The sequence below is a fragment of the Lithobates pipiens genome, unplaced genomic scaffold (genome assembly GCF_037356315.1).
Source record: "Lithobates pipiens isolate NorthernLeopardFrog02 unplaced genomic scaffold, aLitPip1_a1.2 Scaffold_13, whole genome shotgun sequence".
NCBI classification, from domain to species: Eukaryota; Metazoa; Chordata; class Amphibia; order Anura; family Ranidae; genus Lithobates; species Lithobates pipiens.
In genome coordinates this window covers 19,860,854-19,884,945 of record NW_027507718.1, presented here as the reverse complement: position 1 = coordinate 19,884,945, position 24,092 = coordinate 19,860,854, and the positions used below count along the sequence as shown (strand labels likewise).

The 24,092-nt window shown below is 43.6% G+C and overlaps 1 protein-coding gene across 1 annotated transcript; it reads left to right on the top strand.

Moving 5' to 3' along the window:
• The first annotated feature begins 1,036 nt into the window (after window positions 1-1,036).
• On the top strand, window positions 1,037-23,792 carry PSAT1 (phosphoserine aminotransferase 1). The gene is made up of 9 exons (XM_077474888.1): window positions 1,037-1,214; window positions 4,280-4,340; window positions 4,434-4,503; window positions 8,315-8,520; window positions 9,186-9,358; window positions 10,452-10,621; window positions 13,289-13,417; window positions 15,838-15,975; window positions 22,253-23,792. Exons 1-9 carry the CDS (start codon window positions 1,155-1,157, stop codon window positions 22,353-22,355), a joined length of 1,110 nt encoding a protein of 369 aa, XP_077331014.1. The 5' UTR covers window positions 1,037-1,154; the 3' UTR covers window positions 22,356-23,792.
• Window positions 23,793-24,092: the final 300 nt, after the last annotated feature.

Sequence of the window (24,092 nt, the reverse complement as noted above, 5' to 3'; positions counted from 1 at the left end):
TGCTTCTATGGTGTGAACTGGCCCTTGCTGTACCAGGGTCTGGTGCGTTTTTGATCTGTTCCGGTGAATTTTTTATGTGTCTTAGGCTGGGTTCACACCGCTGCGGCAGCGAGAACCGGATGTGATTCGCACCGCACTGCAGTGCAAATCACATCCGATCTCTGTGCGATGCGAGTTCAGCCATACAGATAGTATGGCTGAATTCGCATCGCACCCGCCGCAAACTCGCAGGGGACCCTTTTTTTGGTCCGCAGCAGAATCGGATCACATGGGTGTTCACACCATGCGATCCGATTCCTGTCCGAGTTTGCAGATCGCACTGCGATATGCGGACTGATCTGGGGGTGTCATTAAGATTTCACTGACACTCCCAGCAGTCCGCATAGGGCAGTGTGAACTGCCGGCGGGAGGCATGTGATGCGGGAAAACGCCGTGGATTTGCGGCGTTCCCGCATCGCTCCGGTGTGAACCCAGCCTTACTGCGTTCCAGTGCCGAAAAAAAATGCAGCATGTTCTACTTTTTTTGTGGAATTGAGACGCAGTGGAACTGCAGGCACTGGTGTGAACTATGCTATTGAAAGCCATATAACCTTCTTTGCATGCGATTTTGATGCAGAAAAAAAACGCACTGGACTGCTTGTGGTGAACTGGCCCAAAAACGTACTGCTAAAACGCACCAACTGTCCGCACATGCATAGGTTTGAATGTGAAGACTTTGCACCTGGAATATATTTATGCAATGTAATTGCAATGGGCAGGAAAAGGCGCCGCAGTTTACAGCGGGTCGGATCCCCCCAGAAGACATTCCTGACTTCCGCCATCCATCTCCATGTTTTCAGGTAACACATCAGCCCGCCCCCTCCACATGGAGCTGTGTTCTGTGTTGTTGGATGGTGCAATCTCTTTCCAGCCTTGCATCGCTGCCGGGCGATCACGCGCCGAGCTCGTGGACACTCAGCCAATCAGAAGGCGCGCTGTCAGCGTTTAGCCAACCAAAGCGCGGCGCTGGAAATCACCATGTGAAAGCCTCCAATGAGAAGAAGCCCATCTGGTGGCTATTTAGGTAGGGATACAAGCGCTGGGAAATTACTGCAGAAGCATTTATTGTGAAGGGTGAAGATTTGTGATCCGATCCTCCAACGTTTGCTGCAAATATGGATATCGTCCCACAAGTGCTCAATTTTGGAGCTGGACCTGCCAAGCTGCCACCCTCGGTGAGTCCCCCACACATCTGTATTATTCACATTGCTTAGGATCAATTGATGCCAAATGCAGCCAATCAGAGCCACATCTCATAAGTGACACAACAGTGAGAAGGTGCAAGCTGTCTTTTGATTGGTTGCTATGTGTTAATGCATTTAGCTACCTTTCTCTGTGTCAATTTTGGGGGGGGGGGTTACTAAATCTGGTGCAGCTGTGCATGGTAGCCAATTGGCTTCTAACTTCAGTTTAAGCTTTGGCAATAAAACATGGAAACTGCTTTCTATTTACAGCTGACCCACATTTTGCAGTTTTAGTAAATAACCCCCATAGTTCCAGCAAGGGTGCTAGCTGTTTTTTGATTGGTTACTATGTGTTCCTACCTGTCCCTGCATTGCACAGTTCCAGCAAGATTTTGTTCATTGATCCTGCAGCTTGATTTCATAATAAATGCTTCTGAATGTGTGAGCCGATATGAAAGAAGAGCTGCAAGGGGGTCTATAGACCCTGTGAACTGTGTTTGTCCTGCATGTAGACATGTTGGTAAGTTAATTGGATCCTGTCTAAATTGACCATAGTATGTATGAATGTGAGTTGGGGACCTTTAGAGTGTAAGCTCCTTGAGGGTAGGGATGTGATTGTGTTATATATATATATATATATATATATATATATATATATCTATTAAAAAAAAAAAAATAATTGCCGGCACTATATAAGTACCTGAAATAATGTAGACTCGATCAGACATGGTTATTTTGTTGCTCTTAGTACATCAGATTCCTGGCTATGGCATCTGCAGCGTGCTGTGAAAAAATGTGCACACTGCTTTGTTTTATTTATGTCTTTTGTAAGCCCGGATCTCCTTTCCAAGCGACGTCCGTTCTTAGCAGAACGAAGCATTTAGTGCAAAATGGGGTACCTGAGCACAGAAATGGTGCCGGTGTTGCTTTTCCAGCTCTATGAGCATCTCCCATTCACTTCTGAGAATCTACAGTCTGTATTTCATGTAGTCTGCTGTCGTGATTCCTTTCTCTGCATTCCACTTACTATTCTGATGGTGTCCCTGTGCTCCTATGTCCTGCAGCAGCAAGCCGCAGATTGTCAGTACAATGGCTCATTGGATGAGAAAATGAGCGCTTGGAGCAGGTCTGCTTGAACGATTTTCTGGAATGCATCTTTTTGGATGCGATGGACCGCACAGCAGTGCTTTTGTTCTGTTGCTGCAGATGGGAGACTCAATACAGGGAGAAGTTCAATTGCCTGTCAGTTTCTGACCAATCATAGGAGGAGCACACAGAGGGAGGTGTGGTCATGTTGGCAGGGTATTAGCCCAAGTAACAATGCATTTGCACTGTCAGCTTTTATTCCAAAGACTTGATCGTTAGCTGAATTTAGGCCCCCATACACACTATAAGATTTTCTACAGATTTTTGTCTTCAGATTTGCCAAAACCATGTAGTGCAAGGGCCTGCCTGGTTACATACACATTGAAACTCCTAAGGTTTGACCTCGTATTTATATGGTTTTGGTAAATCTGAAGACAAAAATCTGCAGAAAATCTAATCATGTGTATGGGGTCTTTGTCTGAATTCATAATCTCATTTCACAATGGATGATTGACAAAGCATATTACAAGTTGAAAAGAATGCACCATTTTATTAACAGTGACAGATATCAATTTACTATAGCTTCATTATTCCAATGCTTAAACCATATACCTAAATTAATATGTATTTTTAAACAAAATAATGAAGTCTATACCACACCGTATCATTTATCACTAATCCCGAGATGGTTCGATGCAGTGTTGTCAACCGCCACACCATTGCCTCCCAATGGCTTGACCCTTAACCTAGTCATGTCAACCACTTTCCGGCCCTTTAAGAGTAATAAAAGCCGGGAGGCGAAGGCACGCATTAAGGTCATGTGATTGGCTTGGTTCCCCATGATTGAGCTTTGGCGGCGTGGCCTGGTTGGAGCCTGGGCTGAGGCTCCTTGAAGGGTTTTGCTGTGATGTGACTTTTAGGACTCCCTTTCTTTACTACGTGACTTGACCCCTGTCACCTTGATCTTTAAAGGCTAATTCTACCTTTTTAAGACCATGTTATATGCTGCACCTAATGTTTAAGTGTAAAAAGGTGCCTAGAAGTCCCCTGACCGTGTTTTGAAATCGACATTTGCTACTCTCCACTGTCTTTTTTTTTTTTTTTTTTTTTATAATTTATATATATATATATATATATATATATATATATATATATATATATATATATATATATATATATATATTATAATGTTTTTTTTTTTTCCTCAAATGTATGTAAATATGAGATTCATTTTATTTTTGGCAAAAGGTGGACTTAGACTTTAAATGGGCTATGATGCTGGTGGTGGGGCTCCTGATCCTTCTGCACAATGCAGGCATCATGGAGAGCCTTGCCTATCCGCTTCTAATCGTGAGCTGTCAGTGACTGTGCCATCATAATTGTAGGGTGTGCCAGGAGCATACCGCAGGGTGGATTTGCTTTAAATCAAGTCAAATTTTAAATTGCTTTAAATCCTAACTTTTAAAGAGCAACAGTCATCTCTGTCCTGCAGCGGCTCCTCCTCTGACCCACTGACTCACCGACATTCCCATTCTCTTTAGTGGGACTGCTGGTGATGCGGCAGTGACACAACAAGGTGAGGGACATGGTGGCAGCAGGTGAGTTGGGCGCCACTAACAGGTAATACCATGATGGATCTGAAATGACAGGTGCTCTTTAAATGTAAGGACTTATTCTTGCTGGTAAATAGAATTGTTAATATTTGTAAACAAGATGATCATAAGCTGTCAGGTTAGTAAAACAGCAATTTTTATTTTTTCAATCGTACAGCTTGTAGTGTACATAGACTTAAAAAAACAACCAGCACTTTCCAAAATCTTTTTTACGAGTGCACACAATACCTGAGCCATCACTTGGGTTTCCCTTCTCTGTTGGTTTATAACTTTTGTTCCACTATATCCAAAAGCCTGGAAGAAAAATGTTCTGCTGAAGTGTTGATTTAAATGTTAACTTTTTTTTTTTTTTTGTAGGTTTTGCTGGAAGCCCAGAAAGAATTGATTGACTACAAGGGCCTTGGAATCAGCGTTCTTGGTATGTTCATTGCATGTTTTGTATGAAAGCAGGTAGTAGAGAACTGATGAACTTATAAAGGACCTCTAATTTGCACTTCTCATTTTAACACAGAAATGAGCCACAGATCATCGGACTTCACAAAAATCTTGAACACCACGGAGATGCTTCTACGAGCACTGTTGTAAGTATTTTACCTGTGCATATTCCTATAAACTTCCAAGCCTTGAACAATTTAACCAGTTGCCGACCGCCGCACGACGATGTACGTCGATAGCATGGCACGGGCAGGCATATTGGCGTACATGTACGTCCCTTGCCTCCCGCGGGTCGGGGGCCCGATCGGGCCCCCGCCCGGTGCCTGCGGCGGTCGGTATTCGTGCGGGAGCGATCCCGGACGAGGGGACGGCCATTCGTTCATGGCCACCCCCTCGCGATCGCTCCCGACGAATAGGAATCCCCCGTGACATCACTTCCTCTCCTGTAATGTAAACACAGGAGAGGAAGTGATGTATTCTCTCCTCCGTGTCGGTATTTTTCGTTCCGACACGGAGGAGAGCGGATCGGTGAGTTGCACCAACACTCTACACACACAGTAGAACATGCCAGGCACACTCACACCCCCCCTTTACCCCCCGATCACCCCCCCAATTACCCCTGCCCCCCAGTCACAGTGACACCAATGTCATTTTTTTTTTTTTTTTTTTTTTTGCATTGGTGTCATTTGTGACTGTAATAACTGTTAGGGCAGTTAGAGTTAGCCCCCTTTAGTTCTAATGTACCCCCCTAACCCCCCCAATAAAGGTTTAACCCCGTGATCACCCCCCGTCGCCAGTGTCACTAAGGCTGGGTTCACATTGCAGCGGTTTATGAGAACGAATGTGATTCGCACCGCACTGCAGTGCAAATCACATCCGATCTCTGTGCGATTCGAGTTCAGCCATCCGCCGCACCCGCCGCACCCACCGCAAATTCGCACGGGACCCTTTTTTTGGCCCGCAGCAGAATCGGATCGCATGGGTGTTCACACCATGCGATCCGAGTTTGCAGATCGCACTGCGATATGCGAACTGATCTGGGGGTGTCAGTAACATTTCACTGACACTCCCAGCAGTTCGCATAGGGCAGTGTGAACTGCCGCCGGGAGGCATGCGATGCGGGAACCCGCCGCGGATTTGCGGCGTTTCCGCATCGCTCCAGTGTGAACCCAGCCTAATAAGCGATCATTTTTCTGATCGCCGTATTAGTGTCACAGGTGACGCTAGTTAGGCAGGTAGGTATTTAGGTTCGCCGCAGCTTTTTATAGCGCCAGGGACCCCCATATACTACCGCATAAAGCCCCCTGATTGCCCCCTAGTTAACCCTTTCACCAGTGATCACCATATAACTGTTACAGGTGACGCTGGTTGGTTAGTTATTTTTTATAGTTTCAGGGCACCCGCCATTTATTACCTAATAAAGGTTTAACCCCCTGATCACCCGGCGGGTGTCATTTGTGACTAATAACTGTTAGGGCAGTTAGGGTTAGCCCCCTTTAGTTCTAAGGTACCCCCCTAACCCCCCCAATAAAGGTTTAACCCCGTGATCACCCCCCGTCGCCAGTGTCACTAAGGCTGGGTTCACATTGCAGCGGTTTATGAGAACGGATGTGATTCGCACCGCACTGCAGTGCAAATCACATCCGATCTCTGTGCGATTCGAGTTCAGCCATTCGCCGCACCCGCCACACCCGCCGCACCCGCCGCAAATTCGCACGGGACCCTTTTTTTGGCCCGCAGCAGAATCGGATCGCATGGGTGTTCACACCATGCGATCCGAGTTTGCAGATCGCACTGCGATATGCGAACTGATCTGGGGGTGTCAGTAACATTTCACTGACACTCCCAGCAGTTCGCATAGGGCAGTGTGAACTGCCGCCGGGAGGCATGCGATGCGGGAACCCGCCGCGCATTCGTGGCGTTCCCGCATCGCTCCAGTGTGAACCCAGCCTAATAAGCGATCGTTTTTCTGATCGCTGTATTAGTGTCACAGGTGACGCTAGTTAGGCAGGTAGGTATTTAGGTTCGCCGCAGCTTTTTATAGCGCCAGGGACCCCCATATACTACCGCATAAAGCCCCCTGATTGCCCCCTAGTTAACCCTTTCACCAGTGATCACCATATAACTGTTACAGGTGACGCTGGTTGGTTAGTTATTTTTTTATAGTTTCAGGGCACCCGCCATTTATTACCTAGTCTCACTAGTGTACCCCTAAATTTAGGGGTGTCTACTTTCCAAAATGGGGTCATTTGGGGGGGGTTTGTGCCATCTTGGCATTTTATGGCCTTCAAAACTGTAACGCCCTTAGAAAGCCTGAAGGCGGTGCTTGGTTTTCGGGGCCCCGTACGCGGCTAGGCTCCCAAAAAGTCCCACATATGTGGTATCCCCGTACTCAGGAGAAGCAGCAGAATTTATTTTGGGGTGTCATTTCACATATGCCCATGGCATGCGTGAGCAATATATCATTTAGTGACAACTTTGTGAAAAAAAAAAAAAAAAAAAAAAAGTTTGTAATTTTCCCGCAACTTGTGGCAAAATATAAAATATTCCATGGACTCAACATGCCTCTCAGCAAATAGCTTGGGGTGTCTACTTTCTAAAATGGGGTCATTTGTGGGGGTTTTGTGCCATCTTGGCATTTTATGGCCTTCAAAACTGTAATAGGTAGTGAGAAGTGAATTCAAAAATTTACGCCCTTAGAAAGCCTGAAGGCGGTGCTTGGTTTTCGGGGCCCCGTACGCGGCTAGGCTCCCAAAAAGTCCCACATATGTGGTATCCCCGTACTCAGGAGAAGCAGCAGAATTTATTTTGGGGTGTCATTTCACATATGCCCATGGCATGTGTGAGCAATATATCATTTAGTGACAACTTTGTGAAAAAAAAAAAAAAAAATAAAAAAGTTTGTAATTTTCCCGCAACTTGTGGCAAAATATAAAATATTCCATGAACTCAACATGCCTCTCAGCAAATAGCTTGGGGTGTCTACTTTCTAAAATGGGGTCATTTGTGGGGGTTTTGTGCCATCTTGGCATTTTATGGCCTTCAAAACTGTAATAGGTAGTGAGAAGTGAACTCAAAAATGTACGCCCTTAGAAAGCCTGAAGGCGGTGCTTGGTTTTCGGGGCCCCGTACGCGGCTAGGCTCCCAAAAAGTCCCACATATGTGGTATCCCCGTACTCAGGAGAAGCAGCAGAATTTATTTTGGGGTGTTATTTCACATACGCCCATAGCATGTGTGAGCAATATATCATTTAGTGACAACTTTGTGTAAAAAAAAAAAAAAAAAATTTTTTTTTTTTGTCATTATTCAATCGCTTGAGGCAAAAAAATAAAATATTCAATGGGCTCAACATGCCTCTTATCAATTTCCTTAGGGGGTCTACTTTCCAAAATGGGGTCATTTGGGGGGGTTTTGTACTGCCCTGCCATTTTAGCACCTCAAGAAATGAGATAGGCAGTCGTAAACTAAAAGCTGCGTAAATTGCAGAAAACGTACCTTAGTTTGTAGATGTGACAACTTTTGCGCAAACCAATAAATATACAATTATTGACTTTTTTTTTACCAAAGACATGTGGCTGAATACATTTTGGCCTAAATGTATGACTAAAATTGAGTTTATTGGATTTTTCTAATAACAAAAAGTAGAAAATATCATTTTTTTTCAAAATTTGCGGTCTTTTTACGTTTATATCGCAAAAAATAAAAATCGCAGAGGCAATCAAATACCATCAAAAGAAAGCTCTATTTGTGGGAAGAAAAGGACGCAAATTTTGTTTGGGTACAACATTGCATGACCGCGCAATTACCAGTTAAAGCAGCGCAGTGCCAAAGTGTAAAAAGACCTCTGGTCATTTACCAGCAAAATGGTCCGGTCTGAAAGTGGTTAAATTGCAAAAATAAATTCAATACAATCTCGTTGGTATCTTTTTTTTTTTTTTTTTTTCTCCACCCAACAGGGATATTCCAGAGAATTACAAAGTCCTTTTTCTCCAAGGAGGTGGAAGTGGGCAGTTTAGTGCCGTCCCCCTTAATCTTATTAGTTTAAAGGAATCGAAGTGTGCAGACTATATAGTTACCGGTGCTTGGTCCGCAAAAGCAGCCAAAGAAGCCGAGCAATATGGAAAGGTCAACATTGTGCACCCCAAACTTTCAAGCTACACTGGTAAGCAAATCTACATATCTAGACGTCCTTTTGGTTTAGTTACAATAAGCGATTGGTGACTGTGAAAGGGTTTAGTGGCTTTTAAATTATCCAGTGCCCTAGAAAGAAAAAAAAAAAAAAGCTAAGGCTGCACTAGCAAATAAATCTCTGCTCCGGAGAGGTGCGGGTGTGTTTTTTTTTTTTTTTTTTTTTTTTTTTTTTTCCCTTTAAATTTAACCCAACTATTCACTTTCAAATTGGAAGTTGTAGGTTGGAAAGAAGTGAGGAATACAATGGGCCATCTAATCTGTTGTGATGTAATGAACTTAGCTTCCACATAATCTACAGCTGACCGAACAAGAGTATAATTAAGTTTAGGGAGATATGAAGTGTATAAAATGTACAGATTAAAATGCAAAATTAGGTGAATTTAACTAGAGCAGCAAGAAACTGGAGTAGTGTTTAGCAACCCATCTGCTTCTATATTTCATTCTCCGACCTTAACGAGCTGTAGATAGAAGCTGACTGGTCGCCATCCACAACTGCTCCAGTTTTGAGAAATGGCCAATGTGAAGTGAGCTCTTTTTTTTGTTTTTTCAGTAGAACGATTCTGGAAGCAACACTTAAATAATAAAATGTTTAAAAATAAATTGGTCGTGTTTGAAAATGTATTTCATCTTTTTCAGAAATTCCAGATCCAAACACGTGGAATCTTAATCCAGAGGCTTCCTATGTGTACTACTGTGCCAATGAAACCGTTCATGGTGTGGAGTTCCAGTATATTCCAGATATAAATGGCGCTGTTCTAGTCTGTGATATGTCATCAAACTTCCTATCTAGACCAGTTGATGTTTCAAAGGTTTGTAGGTTTTCCTGTAATAGATTGTGGCCATGTAAAATGATTAGCTGTAATTGTGTAGGTCAGACCATTACTCAACAGTTATGATTAAAGGAAATTATCTATCCTATTACTATCTATCCAAAAAAACAAACGTATCATACTTTCCTCCGCTGTGCAGTTGGTTTTGTGCAGAGTGGCCCAGATCATCCTCTTCTGGGGTCCGCTGGCAGCTCCTTCCCCCGCATCGTATAACCCCGTAGGAGAAGCGCTCTCCCAGGGCATTTACATCCATGCACAGAATGCACAACTCAGCCCGGCACCCATGTCATTGGATTTGATTGGTGTGAGCCAATGGCTGCACTGCTATCGAGCCGAGAACCCCGGGCAGAGAAGGTGAGCGTGTCTCTGCCAAGGAAACTAATGGGGGGGAGGGAATGCACTAAGGTGAGAAAAGTTTACAAGCCCTTTTAATAAAAGTCATTTTTAGGAGCCCTGCACTTTTCAAACTGAGGCGTTTTTCAGGCACTTTTGGGCTAAAAATAGCACCTGCAAAGTGCCTGACTTTGGACCTCAAACGGACCAGAAGATGCACAGGACTCCTGTGCAATTCGCATGGAGCCGCTCTGGAGATCTGTGATCTGACTTGCCTGCATCCAATTTTCTATAGTTTGAACCCAGCCACAAAGCTGTAACAAACTAATTTAATAAAAAATGTAAGAAGCAGTGACCCAGTGCAGCTAATCAGAAGTCACTTTACTGAAAACAGACTAGTACAGTGTGGATTCTAATAGGCTTTGAGAACATGACACATGGGGGTTATTTACTAAAGGAAAATCCACTTTGCACTTGGAAGTAAAGTCGCTGTAGATCCGAGGGGGACATGCAAGGAATACAGCATTTTAGCTTGCACATGATTGAATGATAAAATCAGCAGAGCTTCCCCTCATTTCAGATTTACCCCTTAGATTTAGAGCGCCTGGACTTCCAAGTGCACTTGCAGTGCAAAGTGGATTTGCCTTCAGTAAATAACCCCCATATACTATAATATTCATTAGGGTTGGGCTAATAACCAAAAACTGTGTGCTTTCTAAACCATTACTTTCCTCCTTAGTTTGGACTTATTTTTGCTGGCGCTCAGAAGAACATTGGATGTGCTGGTGTCACAGTTGTCATAGTCCGGGAAGACTTGTTGGGCTTTGCAGTGAAAGAGTGTCCTACAATTTTGGATTACAAAATCCAGGCGGGAAATGGCTCCTTATATAATACTCCTCCATGTTTCAGGTAAACTCAGCATAACTACTAGTTGCACGTAACACACAATTTTTATGAATAATATGCTGCTTTTTCTTCTAAAACCCTTTTTTTTTTTTTTTTTTTTTTTTTTTTTTTTCTTGCATGCAGACCAATGGTAAGGCTTGGTTCGTATATATGCAAATTGGAATGCGTTTTTAACCACTTCAAATTCGAATAACATGTGAATAGAACCCGCTTTTAATGGAGTCAGTTCACACATGTGCGTGGCAGCGGCGGTGTAGGGGTGTGGGTTTTTTATTTTTATTTTATTTTTTTAAGGGTTCTGTGCAATATCGGGTAAACATTGCATCGGACTGAAAAAATGTGCATGAACCCAGCCGAATTTCCCCCCAAAAAACAGAATGGTATGGTAAGGGTATGTGCACACTGCTGCTTGTAATGGGTTTTTCCATTTAGGATGTCTGCAGAAATGATAGGATCGTTATTGTAGATCTTCAAAGATCATAAATCTATGCGAGTCGTTTTGGTCTAATAAATTGAACTTCCTCTCTACTGTGAAGTGCATACTTTGTTACACTAGACTTTTTTAATTTATTTTTTTAACACTACATTAACAGACCTTGTTTCTAAAGTCACCCAGGACCAATGTATACAAACGCAATGCAAGTACAATAGAAAGTACTCAAAACTTGATTTTTCTTTTTGCATGTAGAGCCAAAATTACTATAATCAATAGACTATAATTAAACTTTAAAAAAAATAAAAAATAAAATTTGGATAGTGGAGGGTGATTTGATAACCTGTCAGTGGTTTTTTTTTTTTTTTTTTTTTTTTTTTTTTTTATAATATATCTCTGCATTTAGGCCTAGTTCACACCTATGCATTTTTATTTTTCAGTTTTGGAGAAATGCGCTACAGTCCATTTAACATTGTTTCCTATGGGCCATGTTCACATCACGGTGTTTTATGTAAAGTGGCAGGGACCAACAGATTGTGTTTTTGGTTCCATAGATTTCAATGGATCAAAAGTGTATTGAAAAAACACACAATACACCTGTCATATGCATCAACTGCAACCTGCATAGGTGTGAACCAGGCCTTGGAATTGTGCTAAACTAGCAAAATCAAGTGTTTTTACAATGATTATCAGTATAAGCAGCTATTCTCTTTGATGTAGCAAAAATTTGGTTTCTTAATAAAAATGCAAGACCGAAAAGCTATTAACCACTTACGGACCGCCCGACGCAGTTTTACAGTGCCTGTTTGAAGGAGGATATCGTTATGGCAGCAGCTAGCTGCCATAACCCCAGTATCTCCATCAGCGGGCGGTCCACTACAAGATAAGTGGTCTGCTGCGTGATCACCGCCACTGCCCCCCCCCCCGGAGCTGTCGGCAGCGGCGGAGGCGATTTGCGTCCTCCTTGATGGCTCAGTATGGAAACGAGTGAGGGGAAGGTGGCCCCCACCCGTCTCCATACAATTGCTGGGTGGAAGCAACGTCAAAACGTCACTTCCGCCCACAGCTCTTAAAAGGCCAATTTTTTTTTTTTTTTTTTTTCCTTGCATTTTAGTCTAAATATGAGATCTAAGGACTTTTTTGACATGTATATAATGTTTTGGGGGTTCTAAGTAATTTTCTAAACAAAGAAAATGCAGCGCACAAAGCAAAAAAAAATAAAAAATTATAAACCCATTTAAAGTAACACATTCATGTGTAAAAGTCCAAAACAGGTACTGAAAGTTCAGTGAATCCACAACAGATCTCCCTCCACTTCATTCAGCAGAGCTAAGGATAGCAGGGGTCCCATCACCGTCACCCAACACGACAGACTCGTGCCATCAGTGCAATGATAATGCACAAAGAAAAACCACTCTGCTCCACTACTCCTCACAAGCAGTACGCTGGAACCAGAAATCTCTCCAATCATGAACGGATATTTAGACTCCCATGCAGTTCAGTCATGTGGATAGAGAAAAATAACAACGCTCATTGCGCAAATATCTTAAACGATGCCCAATTTATTTAGGAAAAACAATTCCACTCACATTAAAGTTGATTAAAACAGGCACACAACTGAAGCATCCAGCGCCCCTGATGATGATGCACTTTGAGTGATGAAACGTTGGGCAGAGCCTGGCTTAACGTGGGACCTGGACAGACTGCACTATAGCGACGATCACTGAAGCGCTGGACGCTTCAGTTTTTTGCCTGTTTAATCAACTTAAATGTGAGTGGGGAAATTTTTTTTTATTTTTTCCTTTTCCTGCTTTGTGCGCTGCATTTTCTTTGTTTATATGGTGCATATTGTTCCCTGCAATATAGTGCGAGCTGCCATATATATATATATATATATATATATATATATATATATATATATATATATATATATATATATATATATATATATATATATATATATATATATATATATATATATATATATATATATATATATATATTTTTTGAGTCAGCGCAACAATCTCTATTTGTATCGCAGTAATTTTCTCGCAAAAAAAACAAAAACTGAGAAATGGAAGTGCCTGCACAAGGACCATCATAGCAGGGTCACCAGGTATTTAAAGAAAAGAAATGTAGAATTAAATTTTCCAGTTAACAAAGTGTTGTTGTGACCACTGCTGCAATCATCTGTATATTTTTATTTGGCTAATGTAGCACACCTATTTAATTTTCAGCATCTATATAATGGAACTTGTGCTGGAATGGATTAGGAATAATGGAGGAGCTGCATGTATGGAGAAGATGAGCATCCTGAAATCGGAGATGATTTATAATATCATCGATGAATCAAATGGACTGTTTGTGTAAGTGTGTTTGGGGGTTTAATTTTCTCCTCTATCCTGTGTTTCTGTTCAATGCATTGAAGGTGATAGTAGGGGTGCAACGGATCGTCACCGATCCGTGATCCAAACGGGTCACCCTGTTCGGATCAGCACGCGCTGCGATCCGCGGAGCACTCCGCTGCCTCAGCCTTAGGAAAGACTGCAGCTTCGGCCTAGCTCCGGAGTGGCGGCCATCTTTGTACACCCGGCGGCTGTTTACAATGTGAGCGCTCCGTCAAATGACGGAGGGATCACTTGTGAACAAACCGGTCTCCCCTCTGTGTACAGATCTGTACAGTGGAGGAGAGAGATCGGATGACAGCAGCACTGTGGGCTGGATCTGTAGTGCCCACAGCGCTGCTCCTAACAATTGCAGTCACAGCCATCCCTCCATACTCTGCCAATACCCTGCGATAACCAGCCATACTCGGCCAATATTACAGTGGGGACTATATGGTGGTGGAATTTTTGCAAATTCAATTATTGAATAATCCGATCTGTGACTCTTATCCCAGGAACGATCCAATCTGTAACTCACATTGCCCTATCGGATCAAAAAACTCACAGACAATGTGATAATGTTAAGCTGGCCATATGCTGTTTGAAGTTTGTATGGTTCCTGAGAAATCTGATGCATCTCTTTGCTCAGTGGATGCCTCCAGTTGGAAAATCAAAGGAGCACTGTGTAATTTGTTGCAGCTGCTCTTCAGTAATTTTGACAGCCAACGGGGCTGCTTGTCAAAATACAATAACCGCAGAAGGAGATTTTCTCTTATCACCTACACCCTGAGTTGAGCCTCTCTGCATACAGTTTAAACTTTGAGTCCAGCTATAGGGGCTTTCATAATGCCAGGAGTGATCTCTGAAGATTGAAGCCCAATGTATTACAGGAAATGTGGGAAGGATATGTGGTGAGATCATAATTTGCAGGTTGGAAGACAATGTGGGGCCAGGGCAGGTGGCACTTTTAGAGGGGTAGCGACATGGATGGACTGCCCGAGGCTCCCTCTAGCATGCAGTGTTATGCTTGCGCGATGTATGCTCTGTGTGCTGGCATCTGGCTTTTTTTGTTCAGCTGGAACTACCTCAGGTACTGCCCTGCACTTGCCACATTCTCCTGTCACTTGTTGACACAGAAACCTTGCTTCTGTGTTTAGAGGTGACGGTGCTCCTCTCTCTGCGGCTGCCTGCACTGAACCTTCCCAGTTCCTGGTCCCATTCCAGTGAGAGCAGAGGATTTGGTGGGGATGTGCACAGCCACACTAGCCTGGGAAAAGTAGCCTGTGTCCCTGCAGCCTGAACGCTCCTACAGAACATGGCCAGATTCAGGGAGTTGGTTAGGCACCCCCCAGATTTCAGTTGCACGCCCCCAGGTATATGCCTCTCTCATGGATGATGCTGTGCCAGGGTTGCACGTAGTCTATCAGCAGAAGATAGAACTACAGCAGCCATCACTCAGTGCCCAACTTTCAGCCAGCGCACTCCCCTTGCCGCCACCTCTGCTCCTTGAACAGGAAAACTAGTAACAAATAAACAAATCTGACTATTCTTGTTGGCAAAGTCTATGCAACAATTCTGCATAGTTGCAGCTCAAATCTGGAGATGGTCACACCTTGCTGAAAGTGTTATCTCAGAAAAACGCATAATTAAAGGGGTTGTAAAGGTAAATGTTTTTCACCTTAATGCATTCTATGCATTAAGGTGAAAACATCTGACCATGCCAGCCCCCCTAGTTTTACTTGCCTCGCCCCCGACTTCCTCTTCACCACTCAGCCTGGCCGCTGATTGGCTGTAGTGGATGGATTGAAGGCAGTGCAGCCATTGGCTCGCGCTGCTGTCAATCACATCCAATGATGTGGCGTGCTGGGGGGCGGGGCCATGTGATACAGCGACCGGCTATAGCTGCCGGCTGTATCACGGGAGCGCGCCCACAGGTGCTTTTCGCCATGCGAGGGAGCTCGCATGAATGTGAGAAGTACCTGCGGGAAGAAGCAGAGACAGCTGCCGAGGGGCCCCAGAAGAGCAGGTTCGGGCCCACTCTGTGCAAAACGAGCTGCACAGTGGAGGCAAGTATAACATGTTTGTTATTTTAAGAAAAAAATAAAAAATACCTTTTACAATCCCTTTAAGACGTTTTTATCAGGGAACATTTTAGTTTGTTGCAGGGCTTGGGAGCACTGAAAAAAAATTCTCCTAAAATGGTTTTTAGCATTGCCCTGCTGTTGGACAGAATTGATACTTGTTACAATGTACAATCTAGCCTGTTTAAGAATTTTGCTAAATGGTTATATTCTCCAACTGAAGAAATAAGAGCTTGCTAACCTTCTCCTTCTCTCTAAACCCCCCCCCCCCCCTTTTTTTTTTTTTTTTTTTTTTTTATTTATATTTTTACTTGATTTCAGCTGTCCAGTTGAAAAAAAGAGCAGGAGCAGAATGAATATTCCATTCCGCATTGGAGATGTCAAAGGTGATAGTAAACTAGAGAGAGAATTTCTGGACAAAGCTGCAGCACTTGGCATGTTGTCGCTTAAAGGGCACAGGTAAATAAAATGGGGTGTGTGGGATTTTATTTTTCTTCTGTATTCATTTTCAGGGTGGGTGAGATTTGCTAGTCCTCTAAATTCTGGAACCCACAGTAATCTCCATAGACTATGCAGCATGTTTGATCCTTTTTTTTTTTTTTTTTTTTAACCAAGAAAAGGTTTATTGAACATATGCAAAAAAAAGATTACAGAGGAGTAGTCAAACCAAAAACGGTGCAACAGGCACCAAACAGAAAAATTAGGATATATTCCATATCTGACACAGCATAATAGAATCGCAATATACACAGTACCATGTCCATCAGCAGCACACACATAGATACAGTAAATAAATCGCCCAGGTATGCCCAGGGAAGAGGTAACGATCTCATCATCCAGAGTGATCCCAAAGGGCTAGTCCTCGCAGCTGTCTGCGCTCTCCAACCACCTACCGTATATACTCGAGTATAGGCCGACCCGAATATAAGCCGAGGCCCCCAATTTACCCCCAAAAAAACTGGCAAACTTATTGACTCGTGTATAAGCCGAGGGTGAGACGTGTGTCCGTCCATCCCTGTGTGTCCGTCCATCCATCCCTGTGTGTGTGTGTGTGTGTGTCCATCCATCCATCCATCCCTGTGTGTGTGTGTGTCTCCATCCATCCATCCCTGTGTGTGTGTGTGTGTGTGTGTGTGTGTGTGTGTCCAGCCTACCTGTGTCCCGAGCCTTTGTCCCGAGCCTCCGTCCCGTGCCTTGCCTCCTTGCCTCCGTCCCGTGCCTTGCCGCCGTGCCTTGCCTCCGTCCCGTGTCGTGCCTTGCCTTGCCTCCGTCCCGTGCCGTGCCTTGCCTTGCCTTGCCTCCGTCCCGTGCCCTCTTCGTCGGCGCCTCGGCGGCCATTGTAAAATTCAAAAGCCTCCGCCTTCGCCTGTGATAGGCGGAACACTGAATTTCCCAGCAGCCTGTGTTCCGCCTATCACGGACATCGTATCATCCTCGTCCGTAGTACGAGGATGATACGATGTCCGTGATAGGCGGAACACAGGCTGCTGGGAAATTCAGTGTTCCGCCTATCACAGGCGAAGGCGGAGCCGGAGGCGCGGCTTTTGAATGATAGAATGGCCGCTGTCTGTCTGCTCGACACGCTGATCGAGCGGGCAGACAGCGATGACTCGAGTATAAGCCGAGGGGGGCACTTTCAGCCTCAAAAAAGAGGCTGAAAATCTCGGCTTATACTCGAGTATATACGGTATCCCATATTTTGTTGAATTTTAGCGGGCACCCTCTGTTGGAGTATATAATTTTTTTGAAAGGCAGGGTGCGGTTAACAGCCCCCTTCCACTGCTGAAACGTAGGAGGATCCGGCCTAAGCCACATTTGTGCTATCTGCATCCTAGCAGTAAAAAGAGTCTCCTGTAAGAAGGTACGCAAGTATTTACTTTCCTCCTGAAGGGGGAGGAGTCCAAGTACACACTGGCGTGGGCAGAGCGTAAGAGGAGAACCCATATGATCATGTAGGAATTGTATAACCTGTGCCCAGTACCTGTGAACGGGGGGGCAGGTCCATATAAGGTGGAAGAACGTGCTGTTTCTGTCGCCACATCTGGGGCATGTAGGATCAAGGTCAGGCTTATATTTGGCAAGGCGATTGGGAGTCAGATAGGAACGGTGCAATATGTAAAGATGGGTCAGTCTGTCAGACAATTTAGGGGATACCTCCGTCGACACCGCCAGCATCTCCTCCCAGTGATCATCCTCCACCCGCCCAATGTCAGTCTCCCACCTAGCTTTAAGAGTATACGCATGAGTTGTAGCCCGGGGGGTGAGTAGGTATGTGTACAAGGTGGAGATAATTTTTCGGGGATCCTCACCGAAAAGCAACTTTGCCAGTGGGAGGTCCGCGAGAGCAGGGGGTGCATTCCCGAATTGCGTCTGCAGGGCGTGACGTACTTGCAGGTATCGAAAAAAATAGATAATTAGGGAGGCCAAATTCCTCCTTAAGGGCCTGGAACGTCTTGACGCCCCGGTTAGTAAAAAGTTGGGATAGATATATAATACCTCTGCAGATCCACACTTTATAATCTGGTACTTGCAGCAGCTCAGGCAGTTCAAGGTTATCCCAAAGGGGCGTGTGTGTATGTAGGGAAGGAGCCTCAGATCTGGACATCGCCAACTGCCAAACCCGACAGTGGTGTGTGAGCATGCCGCGTCCAGGCCCCGAGCGATGGACATTTCTGTGTTTACAAAAAACTATTTGGAAGGGATGCGCGATCACGTCTGTCGCCGAGGTGCACACCAGATACGAGTACCGCAGTTTATCGTACGTGTTGAGATAATAAAAGTGGGAAAGCTGGGAGGCCAGGTAGTATGCTTCCAAGTCAGGAAGCGCAACACCCCCAAGGCGGACCGGACATTTGAGGGTCTGCCAGGCCAACTTGTGCCTGGAAGAGCCCCAAACAAACGAATTAAGGATCGATTCCATGTCACGGAACAGGTGGGATGGCACCTGAAGCGGGGCATGCCAAAACAGATACAATAATTTAGGGAGAAGAATCATTTTTAATAAGACCCAAGCGGCCCATGACCCCAAGAGGGAGTCTGGACCACACCTGGGTCTTCTGTTTCAACAGAGAAAAAATAGGTGCAAGGTTAAGGCTAACATAGTCCGTCGGGGAGCGAGAGCAGTACACTCCCAGGTATTTAATCCTGTCCGTGCACATAAGAGGCTGTAGGGCCTGCATCTCCGTGGGGACAGAGACATCTATGGGGAGAATTTGGGATTTGGACCAATTTATGCGTAATCCAGAGAACACCCCAAAGCGTTGAATCACCTCCAGCGCCGCCGTCAGCGAGGGGCCAGCGTCCTCCAGATACAGTAGCATATCGTCCGCGTAGAGACTTGCAACCTCGGACACCTGGCCTAACCGAAGGCCGCGGATGTCCGGGTGCGCTCTAAGGGCAATAGCCAGGGGCTCCACCGCCAACGCGTATAGCATGGGCGATATGGGGCATCCCTAGCATGTTTGATCCTTCACTCTTTTTCTATAAAGAAAAAAATTAGTTGACCCTGTACACACTTATGTGGTAAATCTTTGTTCAAGCTGCCTAAACCAATAGATGCACTCCTTAGTGCTTTGTTTTAACAGGTAATTTGGACCAATAATAGTTGTTTTATTTTTTTTTTTATTTTTTTTTTAAGTAGAAAACTTGTTCTATCAAAAAAAACAAATGGGCAGTCTGATCATAATAAGCACCTAGTATGAAAACCATGTGTAGATTATAGTGTTCCGTCACTTGTTAGTTTCTGCAGCAGAAAATTATTGGTAGAGTTGATGCAAATTTGCTGGATGCTTCTATTATGATTATTTGATGCTAGCCACTATAAGATCCAGGGACCCCCCAGAACAGCTGGTAGTGACGGACAAAAAAGGCTTAATCCGACACATTTCAACAGTAATTATCAATACAATCTTCATCAGGGATATTGTACCACTATCAAAGATGGATAAAAAAGTCATTTAGTGCATATGGTATTTGGAAATTTCCCAGAACCTATCATTTCATATACAATAATACAGCTCTTAATGGTATATAAAAAAAAAAAACTTAATTAAATGTCAAATGCCAGATATACATTTACTGGACAGTTTACTCTGGAACACAGGCCTATAATCTCAGGAACATAAATTGTAGTATAACTTTGTAAGACTGAGGTTGATTTACTAAAACTGGAGAGTGCCAAATCTGGTGCAGCTGCGCATGGTAGCCAATCTGCTTCTAACTTCAGCTTGTTCAATTAAGCTTTTAAAAAAATAACCTGGAAGCTGATTGGTTTCTCTACAGAGCTGCACAAGATTTTGAACTCTCCAGTTTTAGTAAATCAACTTCACTATGTATGTATTCTGATACAGAGGAGGCTCAGCGTATGCGGCTTCAGGAGTGTGCTACATGTAGAATGCAGGGTTCAGCCTCTCACAGGCTGTCCACATTTCAATTCCACCCCTCCCCCTCGGCTCTGACCTCCTGCACAACTTTACCCAGCAGTGTAGCCCCCCCCCCATTGGTTGGTATCTGTCCCCTGCCATGAGTATGGGCAGGCAGGAATCTTGAGCCACGGAGAGGAAAGCTGTTTGTAAATGCAGCAGGCTTCTATATTTGCAAGTCAGGGGGGACCGGAGGGTAAGAGCTGGAATGTGGTGGAACAGAGTTCAACCAGGTTGCGGCTGAAAAGGGCTGGGTGCAAAGGCCACGTGAAATAGCCTGGCGGGGCCTTGTGTTTGAAATGTGGTATAGAGGGGTACATACAGTATTTTCTTTGCTTAACTGTCTAGCAACAGGACTTCCTCCTCCTCCTTTCCTTATTTGCAGGTTTCAACATAACCCATGATCTGGCCAGACTACATAAAATGTAATGCAGTTTTGCATCTACAATCGACTCCTGCTCAACTGATTGCTGTACATTCTTGCAATTTTTGTTTAACGTGACATCCCAGGCTTGAATAATTTTACAAAAAAAAAATCACTTGCCAGCACAAATTTTTCCTCAAGTGCCCTAGTTTGCAGCTAGGATATGTTTCACCCAATTTTATAGACTGCCTAGCTGCTGTATAGAGAATACACCTAAACCCTTGGACAAATGTCACTGTCTGCCTTAGTTTTGGAGCTGTTTCTCCTCAAATAAACCAATAATCTTGCTCCTCCCTACTGGGCGCACTTTTTTTTTTTTTTTTTTTTTTTTTTTTTAATGGCTGGCAATGGCTCGCAAGCTTTGTGTTATTTATAGCTCACCAGTGGGGAAAATAAATATTTGATCCCCTGCAAATTTTGTAAGTTTGCCCACTTAGAAATTAAGGGTCTAATTTTTATCATGGGTGTATTTTAAGAGGCAGAATATCGCCCAACAATCCAGAAAAAAACACAAGTTTCAAATATTTATGCAATGAGTTGCAGTTCAGTGAGAAATATCTTGATCCCCCATGCCAAAGATGACTTGCTGGAGAAACCCTTGTTGGCAAGCATGGAGGTAAAATGTTGATTACCAGGTTTACACACACCTCTGGAGAGGGATTTTGGTCCACTCTTCTTTACAGATCGTCTCTAAAGCCTTATGGTTTCTTGGCTGTCACTTGGCAACTCAGTTTCAGCTCCCTCCATACATTTTCTATAGGATTAAGGTCTGGAGACTGGCTAGGCCAATCCATGATCTTGATGTTCTTCTTCAGCCACTCCTTTTGTTGCCTTGACGGTATGTTTTAGGTCATTGAAAATGGGTCTTCCAGCATGACCATGTTCTAGCTGAGAGAAGAAGGTCCTCATCCAAGATTTTACAATACATGGCCCCATAATGCAGCAGAGTCGGCCTGTACCTTTAGCAGAGAAACAGCCCCAGAGCATGTTTCCACCTCCATGCTTGACTGTAGCGATTGGTGTTCTTGGGGGTCATAGTCGGCATTGTGATTCCTCCAAACACGTTGAGTTGATGCCAAAGAGCTGAATTTTGGTCTCCTTTGACCACAGCACTTCCTCCCAATCTGTCTCTGTATTATTTAAATGTTCGTTCGCAGACTTTAAACAGGCCTGTGCATGTGCATTTTTTTGCTTTATTTTTTATTTTTTATTTTTTTTGTTACCAATGGTTTGTTTGCCTGTGGTCCCAACTGCCTTGAGATCATTCACAAGAACTTCCTGTGTAGTTCTGGGTTGATCCCTCACTTTTCTCATGATCATCCTTTTCCCCATGAGGTGAAATCTTGTATGGGGCGATTGATGGGTTATTTTGTATTCCTACCATTTGCAAATAACGGTTGTCTCCTCACCAAGCTTCTTGCTGATGGTCTTGTTGCCCATTCCAGCCTTGTGAAGGCCTACAATCTTGTCCCTGATGTCCTTTTGACAGCTCTTTGGTCTTGCCCGTGATAGTGATGTTTGAATGGAATGAAGACTCTGTGGACAGGTGTTTTAGTAAATAACCCCCCTTATGTGTATAAAGGCAAATCCACTTTGCACTACAAGTGCAAAGTGCACCTGAAACTGCACTGAAAGTGCAGTCACTGTAGATCCAAGGGGGGACATGCAAGGAAAATGAGCAGATCTACCCCTCAGATTTACAGTGACTGCACTTCCAAGTGCACTTTGTGCGAAGTGGATTTGCCTTTTGACAGGACTGATCTGTGTACCCCGTGTGTGTGTGTGTGTGTGTGTGTGTGTGTGTGTATATGTATGTATGTATGTATAGATAGATATATCTAGCTTTAATAATTTGTGTGTGGGTTTTTTACATTTTTATTTTTGTTTATAGATCAGTGGGAGGAATCCGTGCTTCACTATACAATGCAGTGACTGTGGATGATGTTGAGAAGCTTGCAGAATTCATGAGGCATTTCAAGGAGACCCACCAGTGAAGAGCATACCTGATTTATTTTTATTTTTTTCTGTCTTTTTATCCCTGTACAAAATATGGCACTTGATAGCTAAGCTATTTTCATAATGTATAAAACCATTTGTAAACTTTTTTTTTTTTTTTTTTTTTTTTTTTTTTTGGTATCAAGGTAAAACTATTGTCATTCCTCTTGTTTTCTCTTTAAGAGCAGTGTTGGGTATCACGCTTTAGTGTTGTGATACTATAGTGTGTTACACACATTTTTTTTTTTTCATTCTTTTTATATGCTAATCATGGTGTGTAGGAACTAGCGTGGCCTTTTTTTAATGACTGTTAAGAACCATAGCTGAAGCTGGTGTACTATGGAGTGGAGTGTGGTCATTTTTTAGTTTGAACCCATGATTACAGAAATTGAGTAATGGACTTTAGGGCTATTTCTAGTTCCTTGATTGTCATGCTCCAAGCCTCATTATTTGGAGAGCAAGATACTTGGTATGCAGAACAGAACATGTTTGGGCCTGTGACTTGTGGAAAAGCAATTGGAGTCACAGAAATTGATATTTTGTGATGACAGCTACATTTTACTAGTCTCGCCTCCAATATTTTGTTATCAGTTGAGCAGTGTCTGTATGACTCCACAGTTCATTGGGCACTGGCCTTGATTTATACTTCTGAATTCATTCCTGTAATCTTAGCAGATCTGGTTGGCCACATCTCCCTTCCTCAACGCTACAGGTTTGATTGAGGATTCTTGTAGGAGCTGAAGCAATTACTTGGCTGCACCATCAAACACTTGTGTGGGAGCGGTAGGAAACATTTCCTCTAAGAGGAAAACGTATTTAAGTTGGGTTTTAAATGGTGAACCTGGAGGACATGCCAAATGGCCATGGAACTTGCAAATTCTAACCAAAGTGGTCAGTGGCAGGACCAGTATTTTCTGACCTTTATGGATTTGAGTTGGCGTGCACACATACCAGTGGATGTTTGTATAATGACTGAAAGAAAAACATGCATGAACAGTAACATTCATTATTTTTCACACAGGGTGTGGGGTGTGTGGTTTTTTTATTTTTTATCTCGCTGTAAAAACACAAAAAAAGCTTGCAAGCGGGAGTGCTTGGTGACAGTCACTAGGAGACCTAAGAGTATATAGGAGAATAGTAACATGGACTTTGCAGTTGCCACCCTCTGCCTACAATCCAGTCGTCATAACAGTGTATTGTATTTTACCATTGCTTTTATACATAATTTTACTCGAACTAGTTGCTGTATATTTCAATTTGTCTAAGGCTGCTTTGGTCAGACCACTCCTCCCCCCCCCCCCCCCCCCCTTTTTTGTATACAGCCCATTCTCTCCTGTAAGTTTTTGTCTGTAAATAGAGGTCAAAATGTATTTGTCTTGAGACAAACCCATATAATTTTTTATTTAAAATTAACCAAATAAAAGGTTTCTGTGGTATATTGTTGTTTTCATTTTACTTGCAAATTGTGCCCATTCTGGGCATAGGATGGGTTAGGTAGACAAGGTTGTATATTGGCAACACTACTGTATATCGCCTTTGTCAAGAACCCAGCATATTCATTTGACCAGTAATCCTGCATCTGAGATCCTAGAACCACCATTGTTGCTGATTAGAAAGGTTGACAATGCCCCAAATGATATACAGAATGGGTAGACTGGCAGCAGCTTATGCTCTCACTGTTTTGTTCACCCCATGTGTGTTGCACAGCATTGCTGGTATTTGCTTTCTAGTACGCT